This window comes from Apodemus sylvaticus, chromosome 3, assembly GCF_947179515.1.
Source record: "Apodemus sylvaticus chromosome 3, mApoSyl1.1, whole genome shotgun sequence".
NCBI classification, from domain to species: Eukaryota; Metazoa; Chordata; class Mammalia; order Rodentia; family Muridae; genus Apodemus; species Apodemus sylvaticus.
The window spans coordinates 20,794,690-20,817,798 of NC_067474.1; the positions used below are offsets into that span (position 1 = coordinate 20,794,690).

A 23,109-nucleotide genomic window follows, 5' to 3' on the forward strand; every position below is an offset into this window, starting at 1 on the left:
GGTCTGAAACTCACATAGATCTACCTCCCTCTGCCTTCTGAGTCCTGGGACTAAAGGTGTTCATCGTCACTCCTAGCCAAGCAAAAACATTTCTTAAAATGGAAAAAAGCAGAAGGAAAAGGCGATGATATTGTGAAAACCAATATATGCTACATGAAGAGTCTATCTGGAATTTATGTCTACTTATTATTAATGATTTGGTGTATATGGGGATAAGCCTATGGGAATAAAAAGATATAGAAATGTTGGCTTTTAATTCATTAATTTTTTTAATGAAAGTATAAATAGCAGGCATACTTAACTTGAGGAATTGTTTGTATAACAATAAATTGAGATTCTGTATTGTACTTTATGAACATTAGTAATGCATAAAATTCTTTCAATAAGCTCAGCTTCATTATTAAGGTTGCAGTTTGCAATGTTTAGAATAAGTGTCAAGGTGGTAAGCTAAAAAATTTTCTAAGTGAGGTCATATAGTAAACATCCTTACTAACAACAGAACAGAACAAACAAAAATAATAAGAAAACAAAAATGGGTGGCTCGTTAAAATCAAGTGGTGGGTGTGTTAATTATCTTGGCTGTAGTATTAATTTGATAATGTATATAGTACATCAAATTGTTATGTTGCACACCTCATATATAATTTTATTGGTCAATCACAGCTTAATAAAGCTGGAAATAAAAGGGGGTGGTTGGAAAATGAAGGAGCTTATTTCTTCCACGATGGCAATACTTAGAAGTGGAGTAAAGCACAGATAACTAAATGCTTATCTACAGAGAATGCTACATATATTCATTTTAAAAATTAATTAAAATAGCAATGGTTGGAGAAATTGAAATAATTATGAATGACAGTTATGCCCATCTTTCCCAAAGATTATCAAATGTCAAGAGATAAATCTGTCATGTAAGACAAATTTTTTTAAAGGATTTCCTCCAAAAATTTTTAATTAATTTCCTTCCTCCTCTGTTCAAAATTGAGCCTGAACCACAAGGATTCAGGTTTGTTTCATTTTTATTTTTATTTATTTATTTATTTATTTATTTGTTTGTTTATTTATTCATTTATTTTAGTTTTTCGAGACAGGGTTTCTCTGTGTAGCCCTGGCTGTCCTGGAACTCATTTTGTAGACCAGGCTGGCCTCGAACTCAGAAATCCACCTGCCTCTGCCTCCCAAGTGCTGGGATTAAAGGCGTGCACCACAATTGCCCAGCTTGTTTCATTTTCAAACTGGTTTTATAATAAATATCGCCTTGGTTTTATAATAAGACTCTACTCTCTGGGATGACTGAATAAGGAGAAGAATCTGTAACAAAAGAGGCCCAGGGATGTTGACTGAAATACAGATCATCATTTGAAGCCGTGCAGAGCATGGGCCAGAAAACTGTAAGCTGTCTGCACAAGCGACCTTTCAGGTAGCTGACTGCAGGTTTTCTAGACTTTCCTGACTTGGTTTGCAGTGCTGGTCAGGGTGGATTCTGTCTTAATATCAGAGTTTTGTTTAACTGAAGGAAGTGTATCATGATCTCTCTCTCCATATTCTGAAGGCACAGGAGACATAATCTGTGTGCCATCGTGGATTCCTCTGGATCTTTGGGGATGCATCTGACATTCCTGAGAAATACCAATCTGTAAATCTGCGTCTCATCCCTCTTAAGGCCAGATTATTCATAGTAGTACACTCCATCTTTACTTTTGCTCTGCTTGAACCAAGAACATACCCATCCACTTTCAGTCACCAATATGCTAAGTCTTCCATTTAGAGGCATACTCTTGCTATGTCACTCGTGCTCAGAACTGTCTACCATGCATCAGAACTGACTGCCATCTGAGAGCACCAATTTCAAAGATAGCTACTCACTACTCATTTCTAAAGATTCACTTTCCTTATTTCAATAATTAACCTATGCCATCTAAGCTCTCTTGGGTTGTAATTGTCTGAAGACTCATAAAATTGCCTGCATGTAACTCAACTGTGCTTTGAGAGAATGCCCTAGTTTTCACTAGAGATACACACGAAGGGGGAAGATGTGTGCATGAAATATCTTCCCTTTTATAAAAATGAATTGCAATTTAGAGAGGCTGGTTTATTAAGAAAATAAAATGAAACTTCACGCATGTTGCTTGATGTCTTCTGTGTTCTAGTTCTTGGGTGGTTTTTCGTAAAGATATTTGCCTTAGGATGGTTCTCTGATGTGTGGTTTGTATTTTCCACTGCTTTTCATACACGAGAAGCATGCAAAAAGGAGCTATCCTTTAAGAGTCTAGTTGATGTGCTGGGATTGAAAAGGCCTACTTTCCAGTGGGAGCTTTGTTATTCATGTGACAAGCACATGGTCACTATCCATACGCAAAGCTTCCTTGGAACCGAGCATTGTTTCAATGTGGACCACGTACATGCTAGTAATGGATTGTATTTTGAAAAGTACCTGACTCTTCTGAGCTCAAAGTATTTAGAATGAACATAAGAATAATAAATATAGTTGAGGTGAAAAAAGTAGCTAAATGGATTTACAATATGTTTATGGGTTTTGCCTGGATTTTGGTTTCATATGTTTATGTATGAAAGCTTGTGATTTCATATCTTAACTTTCTAAAAAATTCTAAGTTCTATAATCTGTCTCATAGAACATTCTAGAGTAATAATTATGTTCTCTGTCCTGTCTACAAGGGTGGCTACTACCCACATATAGCTATAGGTCACCTGTATAAAGCTGGTACAATTGAGAATTGAAAGGCTTTAAATTGAATATTAGTTGTTTAATTATAAATCTAAGCAGCCATTGGTGACTAGCGGGTCTGTTTTATTGGATGGTAGAGAAGGGTTCAACAGACACTAATCTAGAGTATTTATTAACTTACTACGGTTCTATAGGGTTCCATTTAGAACACAGGAGAAACCTTATTATGTACAAAATAAACTTCCAAAGAAGCCAGGCATATTGAACATCAGAAGGCTTAGGAATCTTGATGCCACCTCTTCTCTTATGTGGTTCCATTCAGTGGTTCACCATATATTTCTACTCTTCTGTTCCACAGTGATGGGCAAAGGTTTATTATTGCAGGGCAACAATTTGAAATACATTTAAAAAATGTATGAACACCATAGTAGCTAACGCCATGGCTAAACTAAAGCATGCAATGTATCCAGGATTACCCCCAGCCATTTCATACTTAGAGCACTGATGAATAAATATAGTAAAATACATATATTTTACTCATAAATAAATTTATACAAAAGCTTTTTCAGGTTGCACATGCTTAGTCTAACTTACTTAAATGTGTTTGTCATAATTCTACAATATCTTCAGGCTTCTGGCAATTCACCTCCTGTCGTGTATTATTTCTTAGTTATAATGGTGCATTTAACAAGCGTATCACAAGAAAATAATAATCTCTTAATTTAAAAGAAGCATGTGCTCAGAATGTTGCTTGGAGAATACTTCCTACAGTACAAAAATTTAGCATTATCAGGGAAAGAGAGCCAGGGGTGGGGCTTAGTGTTGGAGCTCTTGCCTAGTATGCAGAAAGCATAGCATCACACACTCTCTCTCTCTTACACACACACACACACACACACACACACACACACACACACGATTATTAAGGAAAGAGAATCATTGATATTGAAGCATCTCTGGAGAAGTTAGAAATGTCTATAAGCATATTTAAAATAAACTGCCACAGTCCCAAACCCTTTAATAGAGCCAGGAGAGCTCTTTAATGCATACTATCTAGCAGTAATCGCTGCAGTTTAAAATAGATTTTAATCAAGCACCATCTGCATAATAGGTTGAACAAATGCATAGAACGCCACTTATAACTCTTATCATACAAAGTAAACATTGTAAAGTCTTCACCAGAGAGACAGGGCACACCACAGCAGTTTTGGGATGCCCTGTTTCCAAAAGTGAAAATTCTGCTGCTTCCAACCATTCTCTTTTCCTCATAAGCGAGGTCATCTAATCCTCATATGAGAATAAATTCAGATAAGCATGGAAAGTGAGTCATCTAGTTACTGCGAAATCAGCAAGCCTGTAGCACTTCTTTCATTTTACAGTTTGGTTTATTATCTTCATTAATAATACCACCATGTGCAATGACTCAACACATCAATTATAGGAAAACACATAGAAAGGCCTTTTGGGTTGAAATGATTCACAACCGTGGGGGCACTGTAGCATTTGTAAAGCAAATTCATGTTTAAGGACCCTTGATTCTAAAATAAAACAAAAAATAAACCATGTATGGTTTTTAGATGAGTTTAGCAAAGACACCTGGCAGCATTACGTGAAGTATAAACTTTGGGCTACTGTCCAGAGAAACTATTCTAAAGTGAGGTACGGTTGGTTATAATTACACATACCTACTAGCTTTTAGGGACAGTCTCTGGGATCCACTGGATCTTTGCTCAATCTCTCTGAATCAAGCAATATGCCTACTTCTCATTCCTCTGTACCGGGGCTCTGCCTTATAAATAACACAAGTGGTTAAGGTAAGGGCCCAAGGAGGCAGAGACCAGGTGGCTAGTCTAGGCCTCATGTTATTTTTATTCCATGAATTACCAAATGTGCTCACTCATCTAGAATATGTCTAAGAACATATGCTCTTTGAAAATACTACATCCTAGCATAATTTGTATGAATTGATTTTTAGAAACAATCATTTGACAGACTGAATTTTATCATCTTCCTGGTACTAGATTTTAGGATCGCCATTAACATGCATGTGTGTGTGTGTGTATGTGTGTGTATGTGTGTGTGTGTGTGCGTGTATGTGCATATATGTATGTATGTGCATGTGAGTGTGAGTGTGTGTGTGTGTGTCTGTGCATGTGTGTGTGTGTGTCTGTGCATGTGTGTGTGTGTCTGTGCATGTGTGTGTGTGTGTGTGTCTGTGCATGTGTGTGTGTGTCTGTGCATGTGTGTGTGTGTAGATGTGGCAATGGATCTAATAACATTTAGCATATGTTAGAGGAGAAGGTCAGAAGACTGTCACCTAGGATTCCAGCAATTCCTCTTTCCTGCCCTCCCCACCATGGTAAGTGACCTTGAGTGTCAAAGAGTATATGGAAAATAGAAGCTTGAAGGACGCAGCTTCGTTGAGGTTGTCATCCATGGTGAAATGCCATCTTTGCTAAGGTATCTCTTTGGGGATCTTCCAAGTTTTTGTAAGTAATCCTTTACCCATTTTCCTTAATTAAGCCCAGTTAACTTATTGATTCATTAAGTTGGATTTTGATGGACTCTCATTTGAGTCTCTTAGTACCCTATCTGTAGTGAGTAGATGTGTATTGCCTCTCTCAATGTAAAGTTGACACAATAATATTTACATATAAAAATAGGCAAAGAACATTTAGTAATTTAATTGGCATGAGTCTAAGAACTTGGACAATATTGTACATATTAAATCATGTGAATTGTTGATATGTAATTGCACAATACAAAAATGCCAATATGGAAAATATCTGAGATTCAAACCCTAACTTAAAATATTATGTCTCATTTCTTGATAAAGTTATGTGATATTTTGACTAAAAAACACTGTTCAGTTTTACTTAATGAGTATAGAAGATCATCTAGAATTTTTACTGCAGTCTAAGAATCTCTTGATTGTAAAACACTGCTAAAGACAAACTACTCTGAATGAGGCTTACTCTAGTGCATGAATAAAGCACAAGGAGGACACTCACCAAGTCCCTACCTTTCTGACTCTATTTGCATTTGAGATCACATGCACTGAGGAATCAGCAACTCAATAAGAGTGCCTTAAAGCAAAAGGTCTAAGTGAAAGGAGAGAAGCAGGGAGAGTCCTAAGCCAGCATTCACTCCAAGGTATTGCTGGAAAAGCTTCGCCTGGGTGACGACGAGTCCAGGCCACAGAAAATAAAACTGAGGTCCACATAAGCAGGGTGCTTATAGCAAGGATTTGTTAAAAGAGCTCATATAAAAGAATGAGAATCATCCATCTCAAGGCTAGGGTAAGAGGAATTCTCCTTGCAGGGGCCCTCACACCTCAAGGAAGTATGCCCTGGAAACTTGTCTCTACAAAGAGAGAAGAAAAATAACAGGATAATGTCTAAACAGCAGCCAACATCTGCAAGGGGTTTTCTTCTTATCTATTTGGGTGGTTGGAAAAGGTCTGAACACTTCAAGCTAAGTGCGCATCTATATTGTAAAGGTCCAAGAGATCCAGTAGAAGCAAACTAAAACTCTCTCTTGAGGACTATGTTTTCAAACTGCGACTGAAATGATTTTTATGGAATTGAAAAATAAACTCATATTCCAAAAGCAGAAACCAAAATAAGGTAAGATATTAAAAGAAGAAATAGATCACAAACTTCATGAGTAAGAATTAGGCAAGGGAATGTGTACTAGTTGAATGAGAATGGTCCTCATAGACTCCTATATTTGAGTGCTCAGTTCCTAGCTGGTGGAGCTGTTTGGGAAGGATTAATACTACCTTGTTGGAGAAGGAGTGTCATGGGTCAGGCTTTTAGGTTCCAAAAGCCCATGCAACAATCTCTCTCCCTCTCTCTCTCCCTCTCTCCTCCTTTCTCCCTCCCCTCCCCTTCCCTCCCCTCCCCTCCTCTCCCCTCCTTCCCTCCCTCCTCCCCTCCCTCCTTCTCTCTCTCTCTCTCTCTCTCTCTGCCTGCTACTTGCAGATAAGTAGGCAAATCTCTCATCTACTGTTCTAGCCATGTCTGCCTGCTTAGTGCCAGCCATATTCCCTGCCATGATGCTTCTGGACTCTAAACCTCATGGACTTGAAGATTCCAATAAACTCTTTGTTTATAAATGGCCTTAGTCATGGTGTTCTGTCACAGCAACTGAAAGGTAACTAAGGCAGAGGGTATGTAACATAATGCAGATAAGGAAATAAAATATATGAGAAAAATATTAAGTAACTAAGAAAATGTTTAGGATTGAAAAAATACTGCTAGAAATGTAATTGAAATTACAATTGCTAAGGATCATTTAAATTTCAGATTAAATGTAGGTGAAAAAATTACCAACTAAGATATAAAGATAGACAAATTAGTCAGAATCAGTATAGCTGGTAAAAAAAAAATAATTGCACAAAAGCACTTTGGGCAGAAGAGGGATCGTTCAAGGTTAAGAAGGGATGTCTATCACAAATCATTTTGAAACTACCAAATGAAAGGAAGCAAGGGGCAATATCCCCCCCCCCCAAAAGAAAGTGGTTGGAGTATTCCCAAAATGAAATACGGAGATAATTAAAATCAGAATAAATATGACGAAGCCCACACACACCATCTTGAAGCTGAAGAACACCAATGGCAAGAGATTTTCAAAGCCATCAGAGAGAAGAGACAGGTTACTCTCAAAGCAAGGTGGAGGAAGTGGATCTCAAATGCCTCAACAGAACCCAGGGCTCCAAAGGCTAAGATGGCAGCCTAAAATGCTGGAAGGTAGGGATGGCAGTCTAGAAATGGATGCAGCAGAAATCTTCTTTAAGGTAAGCATGTTCCCAGCAGACCCACTCCAAAAGAACACTTTAAAATTAAGACAAAAGTAATACTAAATGAAGGTATGTATAAATAAAATTGGAGGAAAAACTTGTGCATGAAACAATAAACATGGTATTTAATGAATTTCACTGTTAAAAAATTAAAAATTATACTTAAAAGGATCGTTGCAAAACTAGAAGTATATAAATGAGAAGAAAGAGACTAAGACTTAAAAGTAATTTAAACAGTAATGCAAAAATACCAATTAATTTATACCTTTCATGCATAAAAGCCATGGAATCCGAAATTAGACTAAATCCCAGGGTAGAAAGAGAAGCTTGGTCTATAATCCCACAGCCATGAGCTATTGACCCTTGTTAGCTATTGGGGAAGGAAGAATCGGTTTTCTGTGCAAGAGTAGCTACTGTCACGTCAACCTCAATCCAGTGGAAGACAACACAGTCAAGTATATTTTGAGACCACAAATTATTCTTGAGGATATGGAAGGGACAGTGGGCTTGGCGTGACATGGTGAAGGAACATCACGAAAACATGTTGGAGGCAACTCAAAATTCTCAAAGAATTAATAAAAGAGAAGTAAGAAAGCAAACATCAACTTTCCTAGTCTTAAACTCAGAGATGGTGGGAGAAAAAAAAATCAAAAACCTTAAAGAAGGTAGAACAAGTCATATCAAATACCTATGGGGCAAATAGGAGGAACTACAACGAGAAAGGGAATACAATGAGAAAGGGAGATGGGCCCAGCTGTTTGTGGAAATGATGCGACCGTCCCATTTCAGAGTAAAAGATTATTTACCCATGTGTCCTTTATGAGACACATGCAAACATAAGGATGTTTTCAACAGAAAAATGAAAGCAAAACAAGCAAAATTAAACCCTATATCTACTGTGATTCATAGCCTATAATTTAATTAAAGGAACTGCTAACTATATCCCAAATGCACTTGTAACACCAGGTACCATAAGTGTTTTGAAGTGTCTGTTAAATTACAGGAGCTGGATTACAGATGTAGGACCCCAAGCAGCTTGAGCTTGTTTTTTTTTTCTTTTCTTTTTTTTTCTTGTTTCTTCTCTGCAGGTCTCGTTTGTGACTTGAAGCTGTCAACAGAACTCCAGAGTAATGAAAGCCATGGGTGGTGCTTGTAAGATGGTAATTAATTCTACTGGTGTATTTATGATTTTTTTTTCTGTCAAAACAGAGTTATTCCATTTAATTGTTCAATTAGATAATCTGGAATCAATATGTAATTGCCAAAAGACAGCATGGCGTGTTAAGAGGGATGCTTTGAAAGCTGCTTTCGCTGGGCTGCAACTCCTTATCCCTGTGTGGCTCACTAGTTATAAATGATTTCAGTGATCTTTTGACTTAATGCTGTTTCAACTAGAAACATGTTCAACTAGAGTTGTTGTAATACAACATTCCACAGAAATCCTACACACACACACACAAAGGATAAAATACTGTATAATTCTTAAACGTCATGAAAAATACTGAGACAGTTTCAGCAGAGGATTTTTCCAGCAGTTTAACACAGGTAAGAGGATATAACACACAACACACACACACACACACACACACACACACACACACACACACAAAGAGAAGAATTCTGATTCTGTGGAGAGTAATGGCATTCAGAAGTAGACTAGGGGACAGGTTTTCTTAAGATGGAAAATACAGTTGAACAGAACCTCGGAATGTTTGTGTAAAAGAAAAGAGTAATTGTAAAACAAACAAACAAACAAACAAACAAACAAACAAACAAACAAAGCAGACCAGTTCTTCCCTGTTTGAAAGAACTGCAGGGACAAAAAAAAAAGTAGAAGAGCCTGAGGAAAACAAGGTCAGTGGCAGGCCCAAATTGGGACCCAGCTCAGGGGAGGCCCCAAGGCTTGACACTAGTACTAATGCCATGGTGTGCTTACAAACAGGGGCCTAGCATGGCTGCACTCCCAAAGGCCCAACAAGCAGCTGTCTGAGACAGATGCAGATATTTACAGCCAACTAATAGACCCCTGTGGTCGAATTAGGGAAAAGTTGGAAGAAGCTGAGGAGCAGGGCCACCCTCTAGGAAGACCAGCAGTCTCAAATAACCTGGACCCTGGGGATCTACAAGACACTGAGCCTGTTTAGGTTCTGTCTAAGCTCCACCACACACCTACCTGGCAATAGCCAGGTATGCCCCGCCCCAAAGATCTGGCCCACTATAAGAGGGGCTACTTGTTCCTCCTCTCTTTGCTCTCCAGCTCTCCCACATACTCTCACCTCTCTGCCCCTTGGGCTCTCCCTCCCTCCATGTGGTCATGGCTGGCTTCCACTCTACTTCTCTACTCTCTCTCTCTCTCTCTCTCTCTCTCTCTCTCTCTCTCTCTCTCCCTTTCTCTACCACTAACTCCCATCCCCTACTCTGAATAAACTCTATTCTATACCATGCCTGTGTGTGTGTGGTCCCTCAGGGAGAAGAGGTGCCTGGACAGGGGCTTGCCTGGGCATCCCCTTCCCCATACCACCATGCCACACTTCCCTAACCCCCAATCTTCTCCTTTTTAAGCCCTCACAGAGCCACCAACCAGGTAGCATATATCCCCTGATCTGAGAACCGCAACACATATACAAGAGGACTGCCAGGTCTGGAGTCAGTCAGAGAAGATGCACCTAACCCTCAGAGACTTGGGGCCCCAGGGAGTGGGGAGGTTTGGTGGGGTGGGGACATCCTCTCCTCTTGGAGACAGAGGTTGGTAGGGAGGGAGGAGGTGTGGGATGTGGAACAGTCGGAGGGTGGACCGGGAGTGGGATAACTTCTGTACTGTAAAAAAAAAAAAGACTAAAGAATAAATTTTTAAAAAGGAAGAAAAAGCCGGGTGGTGGTGGCTCACACCTGTAATCCCAGCACTCTGGGAGGCAGAGGCAGGCGGATCTCTGAGTTCGAGGCCAGCCTGGTCTACAGAGTGAGTTCCAGGACAGCCAGGGCTACACAGAGAAACCCTGTCTCAAAAAAAAAAAAAAAAAAAAAAAAAAAAAAAAAAAAAAAAAAAAAAAGAAAGAAAGAAAAAAAAAAGAAAAGAAAAGAAAAGAAAAGAAAAAGGAAGAATAAAACAAGGATATTGTTGAGAAATCCATCTTTTTACACCCCCCCCAACACACACCATTATAGCTCATGAGACTTTTGCTACAGAATATGAATTCTTCCACACAGGCTTATAGCCACTGGCAGAGTTTTTTAAAATCTGAGAATTGAGTGATGGACTAGAAACTCATGGTAAAATTTCACATCAGTTTGGAGGTTTATAATGTACAAGTTCATGCCTTGGGACAATTATGAGCTGTGTTCCTAAGGAGTTAATAGTACAGGGCAGAATGAGAGTTCTGAGAATTTCAGACTCTTATCCACTCAGCCACTTGTGTAAGCTGAAGAGTGGATACAACGTTACTGTAGTTAAGACATACACTGTATAAAATTTTTAGAAGATACCACAATTTTGCATTAATTTTTTGAAATGTCAGGAAGGATTGCTGATAAAGACATAATGATGATGCACAAATTGAACACACACATGTATGTATGTATTATATGTATGAATATAATACAACACATATCATTTCTGCCTAGGCCTAGCAACCATGAATTTCTGGCAATAAGCATATGGTTGATGTCCATATTTGAGGCAAAGAATCACTGGCTGTTAGGTACTATTAGAATAATCCACATTTCCTTAGGAAAATGTCTTTGTCATCTAACTATTCAGCTGGTTTCTAGGATTTCACTGAAGCAGCAATTAGATTATTATTAATTAGTCTTCTAGTCGTATCTCTTTCTGAGCATGGCTACAACCTCTCTTACCTCAGGACTGACAATGAAAGTAAGGAGAATCGAATGTGTTTGCAGACACACTCAGATTCATACCTGGGATTCATTTTTATTTCGTTTGGGAAGTCTTCAAAGCATGGAAATGGCTGTGGGGACTGGAGAAGTTTGCACTCACAGATTCCCCAAAGCAGGAGGCACAGCTCAGTACATGACTGCCTGTGGAGGGACCTAACTCAATGAGGGACAGAAAGGACCAGGGCAACACAGGACACGGAGGATCTGCTGGCAGGTTTGTATGCAGGAATGGACAGTGTGGGCATGTTGCAAGAAAAGAAAGTACCCGGTTAGCACAATGTCATCAGACTCTGGCCTGTATGGGTGGGTCTCAGTTGGGTATACCCAACCCAGGGTGGTAGCAGTCCTCTGCCCGGCCCATCCCAAATACCAGGGCATCAGGAGTACAGAGATAAGAAAATACTCTCAATACTGTCAATAAATTGAATTAATCTGTGAATTATAATTCATTTGAACTATTAGCAGTTTAGTGTATATATTTACAGTCACACTGATGACAGCTGCATAGATCTGATCTATAGATCAGATCTCATAGCAGTTCCTTTAGCTGAATGGTGAGAGTTTAAGTTCTCCCAAACAAAATTCTTATGAAGGTGATAAGAAAACAGAGTGGTGGACACATTTGCCTTTTTATTAGGAAGATTTTAAAGGAAATAAAAGAGGTCTTGAAAGATGGTTCAGCAGTTAAGAGCCTGAAGTTATCACGCAGAGGACCTGTATTTGGTTTCCAGAATCTACATCAGGCAGTCACAAAAGCCCCCGAGGAGCCCGAACCTCTGGCCTCCTTGGGTACCTGCATTTGCCTGCATATTGTCCACCCACTGCCTATACATAACCACAAGTAAAATAAATCTTTAAAAATGAATGACAATAGAAAGACAGTATTCGTGTACTGGTGGGCATGTTCACAGTAGGGAGACACACATCCTTCACTAGGATAAATTTGGGTGGCGCGTCAATGGTGATGAAGGAGGGGAAGAGGGAAGAGTTTAGTAATTTTCAAGCAAAAACCTACAGAGTTTTGGTAGACATTTCTTTTTCTTTCTTTTCTTATCCCCCCCCCTTTAAAAAGGTATTATACTTTAAAGTAACAACTCCCTTAAACAACTTTTAACCAAATTTAAAGGGAATTTCACCTAATTTTCCTCTCCAAGAGCATTTAAAAAGCAATGTCCCACTCAAATGACTTAAAGAAAGACATCTAGTGACAGACCCATAGGGAACCACAAACATTAGCACCCAGGCCTCTCTTCTGTATCATCGTCCTCTTATGTCCCGCCTGTCAAGTTGGGTGCAGTGATCTGAGTCTGTCATCCTTCTGACCCTCTCCTCACTCCCTCCATACACACCACAGGACTTCTGCTGTGTCCGAGTAAACTGGGGTGGAGATGGAGCTCAGTTTTGTAGAGTGCTTTCCCAGCAGGGGTTTGACCTCCAACATTCCACAAACCTGGTGTGGGGCTCCAAACTTTTAATCCAAGGACTCAGAGGTTGAAACAGGGCCATCAGAAGGTCCTCCTCAGATACATAGCACCTACCTCAGGCATCTGAGGCTAGCCCATGCTACATGAGATCATTGCAAGGAAAATAAAAATGGGTCTACAGAGAAACATGTTTTTAAAGGAGAGTAAGATGGACTCAATTGCAGAAGTGAAGTGCAACAGTTTTTCGAGTCTTACTCTGTAGACCATACATTTTAAGAGTTAAAACAACCTTTGTGATGCATACACACACACACACACACACATATATATATTTGTGTATTTATATATATAAATGTATATGTCAAATGTATATGTGTATATATACATACACACATATACACATATATACACACATACACACACACACATTGAAAGGACAAATAAGGAACTTAAAAGTATAAGGTAAGCACGTGATTGAATCCATTAAGTTTGTAGCCTCCTGCTTCGTTAACCAAGTCTTTGCTTCCCATCAGTGTTTCTCATAGGGGAGACATACGCACGCCCTCCTCACAGGACAATGAAGGTGGCAAGCACAGGTCATACCTTGGAGGTTTCCTCACACTCATCCTCATGCACTGAGCTGGATGGAGAAGGGGTTGCAGACTTGCTCCCGGGTGGAGAAGGGGAGTTGTGGGGGACATTGGTTCCTCCCATGTTCAAGCCCAGCTGTGCGCTCAGCTGCGACTGGTTGATGGTGGTCAGCTGGCCGTGCTGCATCATGCTTGCCTGCTGTCTGATATCTGTAGGCTGGCCTCTCGGCCTCATGGCTGCCATCTGAGGATGGGAACTGTACTGAGCTCCTTCTGCGTTTCCAATATCTTGCATCTAAAATAAATGAACGAATAGACACGTTTTCAGAAACATGCTTCTCGAAAGGTTTCTTCTAATTTTACTATTTTTACGTTTTGACTTTTTGATGAAGGATCTCACTGTGCCGGCTCAGGCTACCATGCAACTCACGAGTCTTCTGCTTCAGCCTCTGTAGTTCTGAGGTTAGAGGACAATGCTACTGAGACCAGTTCAGAAAACTTTAACGTATAGATTGTAGGATGTGCTTCTAAGCGGTATAGACATTAATTTTCTCTGTAGTGTAATAATTCTAACATATACATTACCTTACAGAATATCAAAAATAGAGCTTGAAAATCGCTCACTCGTAGTGCTTGCCTGGCAGGACAAGGTCCTGGGTTTTCCTCTCATTATCACAGTCATCCAACCCAAACAAGATTTTGATAATTGGGTCAACATTGCATTTCATCACCCAAGACCAGGTCCACATACTTAGGTCTTTGTTCTGATAGACATCTTATTGGCTTACATTTACATGTTATAACATTGTATTTATTTATGTGATGAAGATGTCAACATGCTGGCTCTTGTTAGAAAAACGTACAAATTACAAAGCCATTTGTGATTTTAGCATTACAGTCACCCCTTAAGCCCTGTGTTTTAATTCTAATCATTTAAGGAAGGTTTTAGAAGACGATAAGAGAATAAACATTCTCAGTTGCTATTTTTTGCGAGTTTCATACATGACTAAATTGTACTTACATCTCTTCTATCCCTCACCCCACATCCCCCATTCCATATTTATTATATATAATGCACACACTCACACACACACACACACACACAAGCACACAAATGTATATGTTTAAAAAACTTGACAAGTCCATTGACTGTTGCTTTTAGGTGATAACCTATCAGGGTAATTGTCCTTTGAGAGAACTAATCTTCCTTGCCTCAGAAGCCATTGACTACCCTTGTAGCTCTTTATTTAAGGTTGGGGTTTGGTGGGTTTCCTCCAAATTTTTGGACATGTCAACTGCTGTGACTATCATTCATGTCTTTCTTAGGCAATCATTTTGAGATTTCAGGGCTGCAGTTTCACGCCATGTCTACAAGACACTCTTTGCCGCCAGGAGCTCCTGTTCAGTTAATCCTTTATCCAATAGCCAGAAGTATCTCCTAACTACCTCTCTCAGAATGCTTATGAACAGGTATGAGCCAGTTGATCAGTTGACTATTGCAGTGACTTGACTGTGCAGACAGATTTGATAGCAAGGCTCTAAAACTGCCAGGTCTCCGTATTAATCCGCTATGCTATCAGGGTGACTGCTTTCCTGCCTTAACAAGACTCACTCTTGTAATTCGAGCAATGACTTTTGTCTCTGTAGGATTAAAATGAAACACATTGGGAGATGAAGCGCTTAACGTTATCTGGAGGTCAAATGCACTGTATAAGAGGAGTATGGTGGATTTCACTTAACATTTCTCTATCAGGTCTAACCTAAGACATCAGGGAACAGTCCTGGTATGTATTGGTGTGGCTTGTTTAGTTCCCTGTGAGAAGGCTTGTTTAAAAAGTGCTCAAGACGGGAGAAAATGAGTGAAGAATATGGACGAAGATGCAGTCAGTGAAGGGCTTGATAGTTAAAAATACACACGGAACTGAAACCTCTAATTAATGCTATCTGCAATTGCATAGCGAAAAGATTCCACATAGACTGAGTTGTAAAGATTTTTTCAGGTCATAATAACATTTCAGTCGGGTAATTTCTAAGCATTTTTTTTTTTTTTTGTATAACAGCAACATTATTTTCTACCAGTGTGCACACACCATTTCACAACACTAACTAGTCCAACTGAGTGTACACTGAGGCTGTGCAGGTCTGGAGTCAGTGTTCTTGTGTTCTGACAGGCCTTTCGTTGGACCATTTCACCCTCTGACTGTTCCCGGCTCCAGGGCAGGCTCCACTGTGGAGCCTTGAGTCGCTGCACTTTGCATGGTTGTTGCTGGTGAAGCTTAAGTTGGTGCCACAAGTTTTCTAACTTCCTGGTTTCAACCAGAATTTATTTTCCAAAAACACATACTGTATTGCTCCATGCCTTTAAAGGCAAATCTCATAATTCACGAAGCCTCCCTGTCCCGCCCCAAACAGTCATGGAAGAGACAGCTCTCACAGATATTCTGCCGTTTTCAGAGGGTAGCGAGAAAATCAGAACTGACTTTTAAAAGAGGGAACATCAACTATTTTTCGGAAAGGCGTACTCCCGAGTGTATTGAACTCCTATGCCGCGTAGCATTTCGCACAGCTTTAATTATGGGTAAGGAAAAGAGGCCGCCCATGAATGAGTACAGCCACGTCTCCTAATCCCACCTCCTGTAAAGCGCTCAGGTACGCATTCAGCCCTGGTGCTGGGGAGGACGTGTTCCACAGCTTTGGGAATGAGTGCTCGCCAGATGAGTCAGACTTTAGCTAAATCATCTTTCTAACAATGTGGAGCAACTTGATACCTTGATTTCTTCTTTCCATGCACCTCTGGTTCCAAAGCATGCGCCCACGTGCGGCATGTTTTGAACCCATGTTATCTCGTCTGTGCAGCAATCTGGTAGTTGTAGCTTGGTGCTTCAGGATTATCCTGTCTAAACTGAGTTTCTCACAGAGCCTCCAGATTCATGGCATTGAAGTGTTCTTTCCTGGAGGAAAAGCTACCTTCAGCAGCAGCAATTTCTTTTACTGTTTTGGAAAATATCCATTTTTTTGTATGCTAATTTGTGTTCTTCTAGGTCTATACTCTTGCCCAAGCCTTAAAGAGGAAGTAGCCTTTGGCTTAGTGGAACAAAGAATAATGCGGGTAAGGACTTACCATGCCACCAGAGGCATCTGGCTAGGCAGATACTTCTGACACTGTACCAGGCAAGCATAAGCCAGAGTCCATCATCAACTCTTCAGGACTCACAGGCTCATATACAACGGAATCCTAGCACCACCCTGACATTCCTGATTCGGAGAAGTACACTAAAGTTGTGTTGCTTTCATGGGAACCAGTTAAGTTTTAATTACTATTGTTTAAATATGGGGGATGGGTGGATTAAGGGAGATGATTATACTAATTATAAAGCATAATAATGAGTGACGTCACACAGGCCAGCAAATGCCTTCGTTACCAGACTCCTCCTGCAGGGAACTGGTTGGTTGTTACTCTTTGATGACAGATACGAAATTTAAACAGGCCAGATAGTTTTCTGTTATCCTCATATTTTAAATTTATAGTGAACAAGTGTGTACAGTCACACTTATTAGTGATGATTTTTTTCTGTGCTCTTTTCTTGTTCCTGTTAGTAAAAAATGTTGGATGTTGGTTCGAGTTGGAGGAAGTGGCAGAGCTAATCAGCAGGGCTCTGAGGTGGCTGGGAGAACAGGGAGCACAGGACTTTGGTCTCTGATTAACATGTATGGTCTGTAACATGACCTGCTAACTTTTATATTCTGCTAAAGGTAATTTTAATTGATACAGCCTAATTGGTTATAGACTAAATCGCTTCTGTTCTTCACCACTGTGAAGAATCCAGCACGTAGGAGGAATTCATCATGCTTTTGTGAACTGGAATGTAGAGGTGTTTTGCTCAGGCACAGTTTGCATTGATTGGGCTAGCTCCGTATACAGGGCACTGCATATCCTCAGCACTTGGGGATTTTATTTGCTAAGTCCTAGAACTCAAATGCATTAGAAGTAATATCTAATGTGTTTATTTCTCACTTTAAAAAAAAGTTGTAAACTTTATGTTATCTTGTCTAAAAGTACTATCTACCATTGGTATTTTAACTTCCTATTTATTTCCTCATTTAGGAATCACATTTGATTTGAGAGTAGGCTGGATTTCTTTCTTAGGTGGACTGGATTGCATTGTTTCATTGAATTTCACTAGTTGCTATTGTACAATAGTATTTTTTCATACTTACGGAAGTAAAAATGCCAATTAAAATAAAGCAGGAAGATTATACCAATGAAGGGGAATTTCATATGCATTCCTTCAAAGCCTTTTTTTTTCAATTAATTAGAGCCCAATATTCCATTAGAATCAATTATGAGAGCAGGGTAGAGACTGCCCACTCATTCTGCCTGTGCCCTGCTTGGCCATGGACCTTATAACTTGTATGGCACATTCCTTCTATAGCAGAAGAGTTCCAGGTTGAAGAACAGTGGGAAACCCTAGGTACAACATGTAACACACCTTTCAGCACGTGTGAGTCCTTTGATTGTCTTTGAAAATGGAAAGAAAAGCACAGGCCCGTGTTGCCTACCTAGGACTGTAATTGTTATACATTATTTTGGTGTGATTGGAACACCTCTGCCTCCAGAAAATACCTGTAATCATGTTAGCTCTATAGTGACAAATGATGTTAAAATTGCACTCTAGAATAATACAGAACATTGGAAGCTTGCTGTTGGTGTTCAAAGCTCTGTGTGTATATCACAATTCTCCTGTCTGCTGTTTCTTTGAACATCAGCATTCTTCCCTGTCCAATGTGGGAGCCTGGGAAGCTATCATTATCCCTGCCTCTAGCAGACAATCTATATTGAAACAGTTGTACACATAAAACTCTAACGACACCTCGTCTCTCTCTGCTCAGATCCAGCTGTTTAAGTGAACAGCAGTTGCTGAACAGAGCTCCGGAGCAGGCCTAGCCCCAAGGCCTTCTCTGCTAATATGGTTTACCAGCTGCTACATTCTGTGGTCTATGCAGGCAACTCCTGGATGTGTGCCAGATGCAACTGGAGCAAGGGAACATGAGGAATCTCTGAAGCTCTTGTGCTGAACCCTGTCTGTCAACATTTGACACCTTTCGCTGTGGAGTGCTTTCCCCGGGGCCATGAAGAGACCCTACTGGCATTGGCTGTGACAAGTGCTTGCTCCCAACCCCTTTTATGTGTGTATATCATCAAACACAAACCATTCTTAGCATCTAAGACAAGCTTCAGAGTCTTGCTCTGGGTTGCCCGTGCAGCCCTGCATGATTAATTAGGGCTGGAAGGCCAAACAGTTTTAGTTTTTTTCTAAGGAATGATACACTGTAAGAGTCTATGAGAAGAACGGCAATGTTGGTATTATTTAAATCCACAATTTGATTACATATTTTGAAGAGGATTCAATTAATATGTAAATGTATGTATCAGAACAATTCTGTATGTGATTTTAATAGTTAAATTTTACTTATTATTCTCATAAGTACATTTCTATGAGAAAGCTTAATTATTTGTTGTCTAAAAAAGTTAAATAAATTATCCTAGCGTGATGTCCTTGCATGTTCCATTTATTATTTGGACATGCATAATTTACACAAATATCAACATTTTGCTATTAGGTATTTGACACTAAACACTGATATTGTCAAAAAGAAAGAAAGAAAAAAATATCTAAGTACTACACAAATTGTATTTTTAAAGATGAAGAAAAATAAATTTTAAGGAAGGGTAGAACATTTAAAAGAAAACATTTCCATCAATAAATGTTTAAAATTTAAATTAGCTTGATTTCAACTCTAAACTTCCAAAACAAAGTTTACTTTTTGAATTCAGTAATTCAAAAGACAGTAGAAACTCTACAAGGCTTCGGAGCTCTTTCTGGTACCCTAATGTGAGATATTTGTAGTTAGGACAAGTATATAGTGAGGGACACAGTTCATTAGATGTTACATCTCTGAGACACTACATTCTCTGTAACTATCGCCCTGGAGGGACATCTAAACCTGTGAAGACACACAGGTCCATGCTGACGTAGCCTCCCTAACGCTCATCCCCTGCTCCGCCAGTGCTACGTCAGACTCATTCATGACGGGGACGCTCATTACTCAGAGACTTTGGAAGTAAGAGACAAACTTTACTGAAGAGTGTTACAAGAGGAACCGAACATACTTTGCTATATCTTTAAAAAAAATCTTCTCCCACAAGATGACCCAAAGAAGAATCTTTGTTACCCTCACAAATATGTCCAGGTTTCTTGCACAAAAAAGACAATCTGTTAATGTGTGCAGCTGACATGTCTTCTCGGGCTCAGGATTTGCACACTTGAAGCCTGGTTCATGCAGCATTTTGAAGGTCATAGAGCCTTTAGGAAGTAGGGTCTAACTGCTGAGGTATCTTGGTAGGGACGAACCTTTGATAGCTTTGGAATGCCCATGCTCCAGTTCCTGTCTCTTCTCTCTGTAACCCACCTGCCATCATGGTAATAAGTGCCCAGTGTATGCCCAGGCACTGTGACCTGTGCCACGCTTTCCTACCAGGACATGCCATACTTCCTGAAACTGTGAGCCAAATGGACCTTTCCTCCTAAAGCTGTTGTGACAGGTGGCTTGTCACAGAGATTGTACAACTAGTTAACCTACAGAGTCTTTCTCCTTTTATTTGACTTCTTTTTCTCTCCTCCTCATCCTCCTCCTCTTGCACCTCCTCCTCCTGCTCCTCCTCCTGCTCCTCCTCCTCCTGCTCCTCCTCCTCCTGCTCCTCCTCCTCCTGCTCTTCCTCCTCCTCCTCCTTCTTGGTAAATGGTTTGCTCTCATGGAGACACTACTCATCAAATCAGCCTGACTCTGTTTCCAGTGAACTATCATAGTTTTTAATTACTTCCACCTTGGACAAAGGAGGGCTTTTCACATTCTTACTATGCCTACTATATGGCAGGTCTTGACTCCTGGCCAACCGAAAGGGGCCAACTTGCCTGACACCTCTGCTGTATGCAGCTCAATTTGAAGTGTGAGAAACACAAAGCAACATGTACGTGTCACTGGTGCCATAGTGATGAGTCTCCAGAAGAAACAAGGAGAGAAGGTAACAGAATTTGCCTTTAAGTACCTCACCTTGAGGATTAACTATGATAGAAGTGTTTTCTCAAGATTGAACTTAGTTTCACGTTTGTGGCTTGTGCTGAAGTCTTTTGTTGCTCTCTTTGACAAGTTCTAGTTCGTGCAGAACTGTTGACAGACTACTGTGAACCCATGCAGCCAAGGGCTGTGACTGTGGAGATTGTCCCTAGAATAAGATGGGCAGTTTATGGCCACAAAGCACAGAGTGCCACTGTGAGGAAGTAAACAGACTCCACAAAGGCTGTTTATAACTTGGTTTTACTGGCTCCATGATAAGGCTAAATGGGTACCTGCCTGGCAGAAGGCTTAACAAAACTGTAATGCATGTAAAGGCATTATGACTCACAGTCCATCTTTCTCATTCACAAATCTTGGCCCTAGCCCCTTTCCTGCACAACATCACTATGGGTAGTAGTTAGGGGTTGTGCCTTTTTACCATATAGTTATCAACTGTTTGGACCTGGGTTGAGAAAACCCATTTCAGAATATTTCATATGAATAATAATTGTCTCCCAATGTGATTTTTAAACTATGGACAATATCAATATCGTCAGGCTTGATGAAGCTTCAGGAGGCTTCAGGGCTCTTCTGTTTCACACAAATAAGGGAAACATGAAAATTGCATGTTGATGCGAACCTAAGTTCAGTTCATTGCAGGATATAATGACTCATGGATGAAATGCTCTGTCACGTCTAAAGAATTTTGGGGACCATGTGATCTATCCACTGTTTCCCAAGACTGGTGAATTACCAGTCTCTACAAGGTTGTGTCCCTCTGACAGTAAGAATCGATAGACTATTGTGACTAGTCATGAAGGTGTTCCTTTGTCTATCTCATGTCGTTTGTGTGTGTGTTTTACAAAGTGTGGGCAGTGCTTTGCTCTAAAAAAAAAGTGTCACCCTTTAGCAAGTGTGTCCCACAATGCTCACGTCTGTTCACATCTCCTTAACTTGAATGTGCACAAAGACAGGAGAGAATTATGCTGTCTATATTTCTTTTCAGGATACTTTTGAGGACTGTGAGCCTAGCAACATGAAGAACAACCCGGAAGAGTAAGTGATGAAGAATTGGGAGGTCCTCTGCGGCTCTGCGCTCTGAGTGGTAACCAACTGCTCAGAACTGCCTCTGCGTGTTCATGGCAGTGTGCAGCAGCCCAAACAGCACTCCACGCTATATTTAGATACTATTAACTTGTGTTGTCATCTTTTCCACAGGGATGTTGATGGGATGCTGGTAGAAATGGAGATATGAGTGGCATGTTGACCTTTTCACAGCAGTTCTGAACGGGGACACTGGAGTTCACCTGGAGGCTCTGACATCCCTGGAAGCTGGCAGCACCCAGCTCAAAAGCACATCCCAGGAGGCAGAATTAAGACTCTGCTTGCATAAAAGAGCTTCTTGGACAGTTTTTTGTATGTTTCCAGCTTATTAAAAATTTGAAGAAAAGTGCTGCTTTAAATTAGCCTTTTATTATGGAACCCATCCAATAATCCTTCTAATAATATATTATGAAACATTAAAATAGCATGAAACCCAGATAGGAAAAGGCTAGAAATCCTGTCCTGTCGAGCATAGTATTAATAACTTAGGAAAAAAATCAGTCCAAGGAAATTATAATTCGTTCAGTTCCTTTAAAGTGACTGACTCTGTAAGTGACCTTAAGCTCCTTTAAAACAATTATGATTCAAATATTTGTCTGGCAAAATTTTATAGCCTGTTAGATAATTGCATGAATGTAGTTATGTACAGTCTCTCTATTTCTTGGTATACCTGATTTAGTTAATCTCAACACACTTCATTCATTTATGTTATTACATACTTTGAGTCATATAAAGTCAAGGTCTCAAAACTAATCATAAAAAATACTGACTGCTATTCATGCTAACATAATAACCCTTTCTTTAAAACAACTTCCAATAAATTTCATTATAAGAAGTTATTAAAAGGGTTAAAAACCTATTAAATGTCAAAGAATTTGCTTGACTCAAACTTCTAATAAAGAAAGAGAATAGGCTTTCTTACTAAATTATTTAAATCTTTACTGACTGTGCAATGAACCATGAAATTAGAAAAGTGTTATTAGAAATGTTCACTGGTTTTTATAAAAGTTGGAGCACAGAATGTATCAAGCCATAGTCTTTAACAAGACTAGTTAGAGCAGCAAGTTCCTAATCCTAAATATACAGCTTCTCTTGATAGAAAGGTCATAATTAAAGCCGTGCTGTAAAATGGTGATAATAAAATTATGACTACAGAAGCTCACATGTTCATTTTGAATATGGAAGATGCATGCTTTAATTTTAATTTGGACAAATATCCTCTATTTTTTAATTTTTCCATGTCCAGTAAAGAGACTCTCTCAATCAATGATTAGGTTTTAATAGTGGCTAATTTTAAACTAGTGTTAGCTTGAATTAACCATCATTTATGGGTTTTCACTTCCCAAATGCACACCAAAATTAGAAACTTATGATCTAAAGAGTTAAAAATCATAATGCTATTAATTTTGTATGTCAGGCTAAAAAATAAAATGGGTAGAAGTCATTATCTCTTTTTTCCCTTTCCTTCTTTCTTTCTTTCTTTTTTTTTTAATTTTT

At 39.6% G+C, this 23,109-nt stretch overlaps 1 protein-coding gene across 2 annotated transcripts in view; it reads right to left on the reverse strand.

The window, feature by feature from the left end:
• The window catches only part of Tox (thymocyte selection associated high mobility group box), a 302,052-nt gene that overhangs the window by 40,477 nt on the left and 238,466 nt on the right, over window positions 1-23,109 (reverse strand). For both annotated transcript variants that reach the window (XM_052176040.1, XM_052176041.1), the window contains one exon: window positions 13,406-13,687. In XM_052176040.1, coding sequence (XP_052032000.1) covers window positions 13,406-13,687 — 282 coding nt within the window. The remainder of the gene's footprint in view (window positions 1-13,405; window positions 13,688-23,109) is intronic.